Below are 11,967 nucleotides of genomic sequence, written 5' to 3'. Positions count from 1 at the left end.
TAACTAGATCAATAAACAGTAGTACCATCTCTCAACCAACAGGGCTTGTATGAGTCTCTTCTCGCTCCCTCTTCTTCCTACCCATTGTTCATTAAGACTTGGTGACTATGTGCTTGAAAAAGCACCATTTTCCCTGCTTTGGCCTTAGTTCTCCTACCTGCTCTCGGCCTCTCACGCCGTTCATTCAAAGCACCTCACTCAGGCCTGCTCATGCGGTCAGCCAACAAGTGTTCCACATTCTCTTCCCTCCTTGCCCTCCTCTGCATGGCCCCAGAACAGTCTTTTCCAAACACAAACCTGACCCGGTGGCCCCAGCAACCAGGGGCCCCTGACACTTGGCAGAAGCCTCTGGCTTTCAAAGCCCAGACTGCCTGGCCCCACCTCCTCTGCAGCCCCTCTACAAGACAGACCACAGGAAAGTCCTCGCCATTCCTGCTTTTCCCTCCCATCCTTCCTCTGCTCTACACCCCCCGGGGCAGCAGGTGTCTTCTGCTTCTCCACGGTGGTCCCCCCCAACCCCTGGTGTGTTTATCCCGTGACACTGAGCCCAGTGGTGGGTGTGCTGAGGTGAGCAAAATTAGTAATGTTTCCCTATTTTATAAAAACTAAATATATATGCTAAATAAGTATATATTGTACAACAATGTGAATATACTTAATACCATAGAACTGTGCACTTAAAAATGGTTAACATAGGAAAGCAAAACAAAACTAAGTGTAATTCTTCTCCCAGGTCCCACCTCCTGCAGCCAGTAGGAAGGTGATTTTGCAAGCTCCTCTTCACCCCACCTTCCCCAACTGTGCAGAGGTCCTGGTTATTTTATGTTGTGATTCACATGGCTCTGCCGTGATGCCCAGATTGGGAGTCCAGTGTCCAGGATCCTTCTTTCCCAAGCCCACGCTGCCCTCACTCCTAGGGCGTCGGTAGGGAGTGTTTGTCTGTCTCACCTGTCCATGCAAACACAGACCCTCTCTTCATTTGGGGGTACTCTCTGGATTGCTTTGCCTTTGTCCCTTCTCCTTAGCATAATCACTTCAAAAAGCTTAGGCTTCTATGAGGCCAGAGCCAGGAATATGTCTGTGGTTGACTCTGCCTTGGGCCTGAGATCCTCATCCCAAGAGACAGGGAGGAAAAAAAAGCCCAGCCTCCTGCATGAGACAGGAAAGGGAGCACTGTGGCAGGAAGTTATCCTGGCCCACCAACTCCTGCTTCAGGCAGTCAAATCCCTTGGGGGCAGAAATCAAAATGTATCCTTCCCCGAATATACAGACACACGCCACACAGACACACACACCACAAAGCAGAGACGCGCATATATACAAAGAAAGACATGTTTACTGGAACAACAGGCCTACCCACGGACACAGGCATGCATGTGAAAACACACCCAAACAGAGATACACGTGTCTCAAACTCACTACATATCCAGGAAAATACACACAAAATTCACAGGTCTCCTTAACACACACACGTAAACCTACTGACAGACTCACACAACAGCGAATGCTTTGGACCAATGACTGAAGAAAGAAATCAGATAAAGACACAGGTCAGTTTTCTGAGATTGGAGGAGTGTGTATATGTGGAAGACAGGCTGGCGAAAGAGAGAGAGCCAGGTGGAAATAGGGAAGGGAGAGATCCTGACAACAAGGAAAGAGAGTAATGGTTATTTATATGGTACCAACTACTCACTGAGCCCTCATTTATTCATCTATTCATTTACTAGTCAACAGGCTGGGTACTCTGCTGGGCTGGGCAGGCAGACAGGAGGAGACCTATCTATAAGCAGCTGTAACACAGAGTGGTGAATGCTGTGATGGGGATGCACTACCTCTGGGCAGCAGTGGAAGGCAGGTGATGTCAGGGAAACTTGAAACAGATATTGAACAAGTAGGAGTTGGGATGAAAGAGATGGACGGGGAGGTCAACTTGGGCCAAGGGAATAGCAACAGCTCATAGGAAGGTGTGATATTAGTTTCCTGTTGCTGTTTTAACAAGTTACCCTACATTTAATGGCTTCAGACAACACAGATTTCTTCTCTTACAGTCTGAATATCAGAGGTCTGAAATCAGTTTCATTGGGCACAAGAGTCAAGGTGCGGGCAAGGCTGGTTTCTTCTGGGGGCTCTAAGTTGAGAGTCAATTTCCTTGTCTTTTCAGCTTCTAGCAGCTGCCTGTATTCCTTGGCCTGTCGACCCCTTCCTCCACATTCCAATCTCTGCTTCCATCACCCCATCACCTCCTTCTGCTTCGTTTCTATTAGGATGATTATGATTACATTGGGATCACCTGATAATTCAGGCTAATCTTCCCATGTCGAGACCCTTAACTTACTCAAGCTGTAAGATCCCTTTGCCATTTTAAATTAACAGTCACAGGTTCTGGGAATTAAAATGCTGATATATTTGGGGACCATTATTTAGCCTACCACAAGGGGGGATAGCATATTATCTCACCATCTAAAAAACGTCCTCTAATGTAAATCTTGTTATCCCCAGAATGAAGATTAGGAATCTGAGGCTCAGGAGGTAAAGTGATTTGCCTTAAATCAAAAGAAATAGATGGGTAGATAAATAGATAGATATTCTTCATTATCTTTGTGAAATGTTACCTTGGAAAAATCTGAGATCAGACTGAATTGGCCCCAGTATGTGACTTGCTTTTTATGCCTAGGTTCTTAAAGTATTTCTATTTTATCCTCAAAGTCTGGTAACTAAACCAGTGTGTCTTAGTGCCAGTTATTCTGCATTAATGTTTTTAGTATGTGGTATGCACTTTCAACCCGATTATTCAGTTCTTCATTTCAGGGAAAGCTTTTCTGTACTTCATACCTTAATACCTTCTTCCGTTCCATTTTTGGAATCTCAACTTTCCAAAGGGTTGCCAATAATCATGCTTATGGTAGCTTGTCTTTGCCCTATTAACTTCTCTCTGGCTGCTTTAATATCATCTCGCCAATCACATTTCCTCTCAGTATCTCAGACCTTTCCTGTACAACATTCATCACCTCAATTTTCAGCCATACCTGTGTTTCTGCTCTTTCTACTTTGTTACATCTGTAACGGTATTGTTTTTGTCCTTAATTATTTTTCCACGGTTCTATAATCTCTTTTTATCTCATCCTGTTTTATCATCTTGTCTTTGAGTTCTTATTTTACTGATTTCATAGTATAATTAAGGCCCTCTATAACAGGAAGAACTTTCCAGGAATATGCTTTTATTCCTTTGGTGAGTTCTCTTCTAGAGTGGGTTTTTCATCTATTTTTTGTTTTTTTAAAGAAATCGTTTATTTATTTTTAGAGAGAGGAGAAGGGAAGGAGAAAGAGAAATATCAATGTGTGACAGTTACATGAATTGGTTGCCTCTCACAGGACCCAACTGGGGACCTGGCCTGCAACCCAGGCATGTGCCCTGACTGGAATCAAACCAGCGACCTTGTGTTCACAAGCCAGGACTCAATCTACTGAGCCACACCAGCCAGGGAGATCTATTTTGTTTTTATTTGGTCTTCCTTCTTCCTTTTTCCTCCCTCCCTCTCTCCAATCCTTTCCCCCTCCTTCCTTCCCTCCTTCCTACTCTCCTACCTCCCTCCTTCCCTTCCTTCACACTTTCCCTCTTTTCTTCCTTCTTACCTATATTGTGGCTGTGGTTTGTATGGCTACAGGCCATGGACTTTCCTCTTACAACTGTCTACCATGGCTCACTTTGGCAAACGTCTTCTTGCTCTGAAATGTAGGCCGTTGAGCTCCTTCTCATATCCTCTGGCCCAGCTTATCTTTCCCTATGAGCTGTGGTTTGAAAGCTGACTATTGCTTTCAAACCCACCCACCCCCATGTCTGTGGCCTGAGGCTGGCTTGGCTGGGACCTGAGTTCTGTTTCTTCTCTGAGGCCCTGTTCGATATCTTACCCCAGCTGGGGTGTGGGGCACATCCCACCCCGCAGGCTTGGCTTGTCTCCCGCACCCCAACCCAAGCTCCATACGCTTGAAGATGCCAAGCCATGGGAGCTCTTCTTGCCTCTCCTGGGATCTCCTGAAGGAACACAGGGGCTTCTACTTACAATATTTTTTTTTCCAGACTTTTCCTAAGTCTACTTATTCACCACACAGTCCACTTCCCTCACACTAAAGGATAATAGTGAGAATTTTTGGTGTTTTGTTGACTCACTTTCTCTCAATGCTACTTTGGGGCACGAGGTAAGGAAATATACCACTCCCTCGTTGCACCAGAATCTTCTGTTACTTTCCTTGGCTATCACATTTTTAAGGTTTCTGAAAAAGAATTTCCTTGTTTGGGTGGACTTGAGTTTGTAGCAGCATTTTTGTTTTGTTTTGTTTGGCTTTTGTTCATTTTGTTAGTGGGGGGGGAGTAGAACGGGGTGGAGAGATTCTGTGTTGGCTTCACTTTACTATCCTCACTGGAGGGTCCCTCGCCTTGCCTCGTCCATGCCTTTCCCTCAGACCCTCCTCTGGGTAAAACCTTAGCAGCTCCAGTCCCCAGCCCTTTCAAGTTCCTGGGGTGAGAGAGGCCCACAAGATCAGGACTCAGCACATGGTGGGTGTTCAGTCCACAGTAAAGAGGGAATGAGCAGGGAGTGTTTCATGAAGGTGGAGTCAGAGGGACCTCAGATGATTCACAGGAGAGCATCTGGGCAGGACACAGCAGGAACCAAGGTGTGGAAGTAGGAGAGGAACAATGATAGGGGATGGAGGCAGAGTAGGGGGAGTGGTGGTGTTCAGCTGGAGGAGTGCCAGCTGAAGGGAGCAGGAGAGGTGCTGGAGAGGAGGGAAGGCAGGGCCTGGGTATGCGGGTGGCCTGAGAGCCGTCCCTAGGTGTGAGCCAAGCACTTAGCTCTTGTGTCTGGAGGCAACACAGGTAGGAAAGTCTAGATCCTGTCGCTCCTCCCCATCTCAGCCCTTCCCAGGGAACTTTCTCTGACTGCTCAGTGGCACTGCTGTCCTGTCCTGGTGCCCTGAGGTGCTCCCGCTCTCTTCCATATAGCCACAGGTAATGACTTGTGACCTTAGCCATGACCTCAGTAGGTTATACTCTCCATCACAGGCTAACACACCATGGACTGTGCCCTGGTCACCTAGCCACTGAAAAACATGGTCACAGTTGCATACCACCACCACAAATTAGCCGCGATGGCCCAGTGAGACGTGCACTGTCGCAGGCACACTTTGCACCCCGTCTGGTTCCTCCTCTGGGGCCCTTGCCTCTGGTTCTCCTAAGGGCTTGCCCTGCCCCCTGGTGGCCACTCCCCAAGCCCCTGCCCTTCTGGAAGGGCCCTAGCTATCTGCCCCCTCTGGGCCTGATTCCTGCCCAAAGAAGCTTTTACCCTTGAACAGCCTCTTCCCTCAGACTTGCACTGTCAGACCAGGTCCCCTTGGATCTACTCACAGAGCAGCCTCCCCCATCGGACTGGTGCTGTTAGGCAAGGCCTTCTCCAATAGGATGACCAACTGGCCCGGTTTGCATGGGACTGAGGGGCCTCCCAAGACTCGAGGTATTGAGTGCTAAAACTGAGAAAGTCCCAGGCAAGCTAGGACTAGTTGGTGATTCTAGTCTCAAACCCATGTGCCTTCAGAGTAGTCTCTCCTCAGCCCAGACCCTTTAGACCCTCTCTAGATTGGCCCACCCTTCAGACTGGCCCTCCCAAACACGACCTCTTCAGCAGCATGTCCCTTCAGAGTAAACACAGCCCACAGGCCCTCTCACCTTCACCGTCGTCTTCCGCATCAGAGTGGCCCTGTCAGATGCGGTCCCCTCCAGCCTCTCTCCTCAGACTGGCTCTATCAGACCCCCCTCATCAGATCTCCTTCCCCCTCTGCTCTTCTCCAGGAGAGCGAAGGGTGTAAAGATTCCATGCCAGCCCTTTTAGCCCCCAGGGCTTTAGCCCTGCACCCTCAGACAGGTGCTACTATCTGAGGGTCAGGTTCAGTAGCTCGGGGCTGTGGGCATAGCGAACATGTGGGCTTCAAAACCTAAAGACACACAGGTGCAGGGTGCAGAGCTGTGGACTGGAGCCAAACATTCTGTTCTCTCCATGTGAGAATGAACTTCCTCAGAGCCCCAGCCCAGGGAGTTGGTGAGCTCACTAGCTCTGGGGTGTTCTCAGGGCCGGAGGCTACTCAGGAGGGATTCCTGCCTAGTGTTTCCCGGCCACCTCCCTCTCTCCTGGCTGGCTGCTGGAAGGCAGATGTGGAATGCGTGTGGGGCTAGCCGCCTGCCCAGCAGCAGGAATGAACGACAGGCAGGTGGCCGAGAGGGGGCAGCAGAAGCCAGGGCAGCCCCTGGCTCAGGTCAGCGAGGCGCAGCGGCCACAGGCTGGGTTCTGGACCAGCACAGGAACACAAGGGAGGCAAAGGGAGGGAAGGGCGACACAGTCAGGGAAGAGGCACAGAGATGGGATGGAGATGGAGATACACACAGCGAGAGACAGAGACTCTGAGATGGGGATGGACAGAGAGAGACAGGGAGACAGGGAGAATAAGGTTGAGATGAAGAGACAGAGAGGCAGATGGGGATGGAGATAGAGAGATGGCTGGAGGGACAAAGAGGGCAGCAGGGATAGGAGCTGAAGACATAGAGAGACAGAGATGAGATAGAGACATAAGGAGAGAAACACAAGAATAGGGACCGGGACACAGACATATTCAGAGAGGAATGGGAGACAGAGACAGAAATAGGGATGGATTCAGTGAGAAGAGGGTAGAGGCAGAGACAAGTCAGCATTATGGGAATGGGGCATAGAGGGGGTCCCCATCCCCAGAGCACCAAAGAACACTAGTGAGCTGAGAGGCGGGACTGCTGTGCGCATTGGACCTGGGATCCAACACTCCCCTAGCAGCCCCCTCAGCAGTGTTTTAATTCTCCACATTCTGACTTAGCTCCAAAATATGATGTCTATACTTATCCCCAGCTCCCCAGAACCATCATGGGAAATAATGGATGTGGAGGAACAGCACTCAGAGGCAGCGGCAGAAAGCAGTCATGCCCCCCAAAGTGAGCAGAGCAGCCTCTGTGAGGTCAAGGACAAGGACCCCCAAGGAGGGAAGAATCGGGCCCAGGCCCAGTCTGGTTAGAGGCATGATACCACCCTTCCAGCCACCTCAGGGCTTGGGAAGGGGCTGGGTCTCTCTCTCAGGGTTGGGGGAAGGGGGATGCCCCAATCCTCCTTTCCATCAGCTTCCAAGGCTCCAGCAGGCCCCCGTCCCTCCCCTCCTCCCCAGGCCCCACGTAATTGCTTTCCCATGTTGCTAATGGACGCCAGATTGCTGATGCCCAAGCCCTGGGTGGGCGGCTGGTGGGTCAGGGTTGACCAAGGCAGGAAGGCAGCATGGGCCAGAGACCCCCTAACTTCAGCCCCTCTACCTCAAGGACAGGAAAGGGGGAGGCTCGGACCCATCCCAGGAATACAATGTCCTTGGCAAGAGTTGGCAGTCCCTGTTCAGGACCGTGCCACACCTGGCACAGACCAGACAGGCAGAACCGGGAGTCCAGGGTTCAGAGGTAGGTCTATGGCCACTCATCAGATGTCCACCTTGGAAGCCTCTTCCTGTGATCAGAAGCCATGTGCTCCCATAGCTGGGGCTACTCAGCTTGAAAAGCCTTTCTGCCCTGACATCAAGCCCTTGGTCTCCATGGGGTCTCCCACCTAGAACACCCTTCTCTTCTAGGCCTGACCTATAGGAGAGCCAGCCCCAAATCCTGCCCAGGCCTGACTCATCAGTGCGGAGGATGGTGAATCCTCCTCCCAGAGCATGATCCCAGGTAGCCTGCTGAGACCAGTAAGGGATGTCTGTTTTGACATGGGACGGGTGGCTTTGTGGAGGAGTGGTGTCGGTACCTGCTGTGGGAAGTACCCAGGTCAGTGTGCTCACGGCCTTGACTCCACTTCTCTCTTCTTGTTCCAGCCGCTCAGAGCAAGGCTCAGTCTAACACTTTCCCCCTGCCCTCAGCCAGTGGTGCCTGTCAACTTGGTCCCAGCCTCAGGCAGTCTCAGCAAAGGGTGCACAGTGAGGTGGCTTCTACAAGGCAGGCTAGACCTGAGCAGGCTGTGGCAGCCAGGGGCCCCTTCTCTGAGAATATCAAAGGGACCCTGGCGTCCCAGTGTGGGAACTAGAAGGGTGTGGAGATGGACTGTGCATCCTGTAACACCGAAGCCCCCTCATTCCTGCTTACATGGAGCCCTCACTGTAACCTCACCCTGGGCCAAACCTTGGACTCCACATTTCCAGTCCCGAAGCACAGGCCTGAGCCCTAATCACATTCCAAGTGGCCTCCTTAATGCAGCCTCCTGCCTGCCCAGGCCCAGGCTGCCCTGCGCTCTGAGCCCTGTGGCCTGGCTGAGCCCCAAGCCTGACCTGCTAGAACCCCCGGACTGTCTCCTGGACAGCAGGGATGACAACCACACCCCTTGCCCCAGAATGAAGTCTGGCCTCCTCACCTTCTTGCATCTCTGCCCTGGTGGGTCAAGCCCAGGCCTTGGCACTCCTGGAGGGCAGCTCAAGAGATGACCTTGACAGGCTTCTGTCCTGCCAGAAGCCTCCAGGACTAATTGGATACCCCCAAATGGTACCTGCTTCACTGGACCCCTCACTTCCCCAGTCTGTCCCTGACCTCCAGGGAGCCCTACCCTCCCAAGAAGCAGGAAGCCCACCCCCAGAGGCAGCACATAGCCTGAGCACTGAACTGCCTCTCCCCACCTGTATGGAGAGTTGTCTCTCTCCAACTATAACTTCTTCCCCCTCCAGGCCTGAAAAGAGGAGGGATCCTTGGAAGAGAGACACCCTCCCAAAGCGGGTCTGTTCCAAGGACTCATGAAATGGTGACGTTTAATGAGAACCCCGCCCCCCCACTCCCCACACCTGTATATACATCTATAAAAATTTCAAATACAGCAAGTTACCATTGAGTCAGACTAGAAAGGACTGACAGGGCATTAAATACTGTGGTGTAGGAGCAGGGAAAGAGGGGTCATACAAAACAGGAGCAGAGGTGGGGACTGAAAAGTATGGGTGCTGGGGGGAGGGGCATGGCTGGGGTCCCCCCAGTGTCAGGAGCTTATAATCTGATGGTGGCAACAGAGACCCTGGGACAGACAGGAGGCTGGGGCAGGAGGAAAAACTGTGGATGTGAGGGGATCCCCTCAGGCCCCCCCAAGGGCTCCTGGGAGTCGCTGGCATTGGAGGGTCCAGCCCAAGGGGGCAGGTGGGGGTGGGGTGGTCTTTGGTGGGTGGGTTAGCTGCATGGTCCTCCTCTCCTTAGGGAGGGTGGAGGGCCGGTGTGGTGTGGCAGGACTAGGGGGCGGCAGGCCCGGGCCCGCCGGGGTCTCTACAAATTGTGTCTGAAGAGAATGCAGAAGGTCCTCCTGCCCGTGTGCAAAATAGAAACCGGGGTCTGTGGGCTCAGCTCCGGCCTCCTGCTCCTCTGCAGGTGCGCTGGCATGTCCTCACGGGATGCCGGGCTCTGGGGAGACAGCACAGGGGGCTGTGAGGGATAAGGGTGGGGTGGGGGTCCCCACAGGCTCCCCTCTGCTGCCCATCCTCACTTGACTTACCAAATCAGGAAACTACTGGCGGTGGCAGCGGCGGCAGCCAGGGCCAGAGTGACAGGGCCGCTGACTGAGAAGGGTGCTGAGGATCCTCCGCCGCTGCTCAGCTCCATTGGGTCACAGATCTTCGTGGTGGATGGGGGAACCAGTGAGCTGGTGGTGCTGGTCGTGGTCTCTGGGGAACATGGGGGAACTCAGGGCAGGGCCGGGGCTGGAGCCCCCTGACCTGGGGGTTCACGAGGAACACTGCTCCTTCTCCCTGTATCAGACCAGCGCTGCCTCCCCATCGGAGAGCCCCTGCCTCCTCCCTCAAGCATGTTCTGCCTCCCCCATCAGGCAAATCCTGTTTCCCCAAGGCTCAACGATGACCCCTCTACCCAATGGCCTCTACCAAGCATGTCCAGACAGCAAGGACCAGGAACAGCGGGGGCTAGACAGACAAATGGGAGCACAGAGTGTGGAGACCCCTGGGGCAGAGGGCAGGAGGAGCTGCAGGGAGCAGGACAAAGCCAGGCAACAGTGCACGCTGACCGCAAGCACAGGGGGCAGGGACAGGCTCACCTGGAGCCTGGGCCTCGGTGGTGAGGTGTCGTGGCTCCTCAGTCCAGGGGGTGGCGTGGGCAGCCACACTCCAGTCACTCCATGTCCCGATGTCATTGTCCTTGGCCGCCACCTGGATGATGTACTCCTTGCCAGGGTAGGCGTCCGTGATGGTGTGCGCCGTGCCGTCGGACAGCTCCACCTGCAGCCAGACCACGGGGTGGGGGGACCCCTGGGAGTCAGGAGAGTGAGGCACCTCCAAAGGAAGTGAGAATACTTCTGGGGAGAGAAGAGTGAAGACACCCCTGGGGGGAATGAGGACTTCCCAGAGGGTGAGGGGACACTGAGAACATTCCTGTGGGAAGGTGAAGACATCTTAGGGAAGAGATCCCCAAGGGAGGGAAGATGGTCCTGAAGGAGAGTAAGAAACTTTAGGGTGATTGGAAGCACCCCTAGGAGAGAAGAGGAGAACTTTGTTCAGTGTTTGGACTCTGCTGTCATCCCAGCTCTGTCAAAACCCCCAGCCTGACACCTGACCTCAGTCCCAGCCTAGAGGTGACGAGAGAGGATGGCGTTGTGCTGCCCTTGACCATCAAGAAGCAGTTCAGAGGGAACGTTACACAGATCTGGAACTAGGCTTCACCCGCTACTAGCTAGGTGACCAAGTTACTCGACTTACACAAGCCTTGCGGTCCTCACCTGTCAGTGGTGTTAACAACCTATCTCATGGGAGTGTAATGAGGACTCGGGCACATGGTAAGCACCAAACAGACTTTAGCCAGACCTGTTGTTATCAGGAATTGCAGCTCAGAGCCTGAGTTCCCAGGTACACAGTGCCTGCCCCTCCAAGCCTGGCCCCAGCCTGGCCTCCCCTACAAGAAGGCCTCAGTGTGGTTATGGCCTTGACTAAGGCAGAAAGGGGTGGGGGGCAGCTGGGGGTGGGGGGCAGGACAGCAGAACAGCTGCTCCATTTCCTCCTGAAGGCATCGCCACCCCACCCCCGCAGGCCTCACCCTGCTGGTCTCCCCCCAAACTCCAGGCTGGCCTGCCTGTCCGGCACCCCTCCCAGGCCCAGGTGGGGCTCTGGTTCATCTCAGCAGCACCCGCTGCCTCATTAAGCCGCCTCATAAACAGGGGCAGCCAGTGGGGGTGGCGGAGGAGGGGGCTTCTCTGGGCCACGTCTGGCCTCAGGGATTTTTTGGCCCCTGTTCTGATCCCCCGCAACCCGCCCCAGAAAACAGGGGTCTGGGCTACCTGACCTGACAGGCTATGAATATATGCATGTGTGTGTGTGCATTTGTGTGCAGGCGACTGGGTCCATATGGGGTGGGAAGTCTCTCCAGTTCCCCCTGAGGCAGAAGCACTGGTAAAGGTCAGGGTCAGGGTGAGAGCCACTTAGGGCCCAGACCTGGGCTTAGTAAGTCCTACTCTCAGGCCTGGAAGATTGGCAGCCCACAGACCCTCCTCTCCTGGAGCTGGGCTCCAGTTCCACCTCTGGTCCCCCGGTCCTCTTTCACTCTGCGAAGCTCCCTCTGGCTGAGTAGCCCAAGCTCCTTCAGCTCCTTCTCTCTCTTAACAGGATTTGACCCCCAGGCCACCCCCCACCTTGACTGTCTCCCAGACATCCACATCTGTCTTTCTCCAAAGGCAGAGAGCCATGGGAGCAGATCAAATGACCACCTCGTTGGTGGGCTTATGGTGGGCATCCTACATTTAGGAATATGTACCAGAAGCCCAATACCCTCCGGCAGTCACATCTTCTGGCCTGGGTCCTTCTTCCTACGTTTTCACTGATACCTTAATCCACCACCTTGATAGAATGGCTCCTCAATTGGCAAGAATTCCCTAGTCTCTGGCTTCGGCCTCA

General features: G+C 53.3%; 1 protein-coding gene across 2 annotated transcripts in view; it reads right to left on the bottom strand.

Moving 5' to 3' along the window:
- Nucleotides 1-8,824: 8,824 nt before the first annotated feature.
- The window catches only part of CNTFR (ciliary neurotrophic factor receptor), a 37,523-nt gene continuing 34,380 nt past the window's right edge, over nucleotides 8,825-11,967 (bottom strand). For both annotated transcript variants that reach the window (XM_024560082.4, XM_045195190.3), the window contains 3 exons: nucleotides 10,122-10,302; nucleotides 9,567-9,735; nucleotides 8,825-9,475 (listed from right to left, as the gene is read on the bottom strand). In XM_024560082.4, the coding sequence (XP_024415850.1) occupies nucleotide 9,475; nucleotides 9,567-9,735; nucleotides 10,122-10,302 (351 nt within the window). In that variant the 3' untranslated portion in view covers nucleotides 8,825-9,474. The remainder of the gene's footprint in view (nucleotides 9,476-9,566; nucleotides 9,736-10,121; nucleotides 10,303-11,967) is intronic.

Source organism: Desmodus rotundus, chromosome 1 (genome assembly GCF_022682495.2).
Source record: "Desmodus rotundus isolate HL8 chromosome 1, HLdesRot8A.1, whole genome shotgun sequence".
Classification (NCBI taxonomy): domain Eukaryota; kingdom Metazoa; phylum Chordata; class Mammalia; order Chiroptera; family Phyllostomidae; genus Desmodus; species Desmodus rotundus.
The sequence above is the reverse complement of the archived record's forward strand: the minus strand, read 5'-3'. Positions and strand labels throughout refer to the sequence as shown.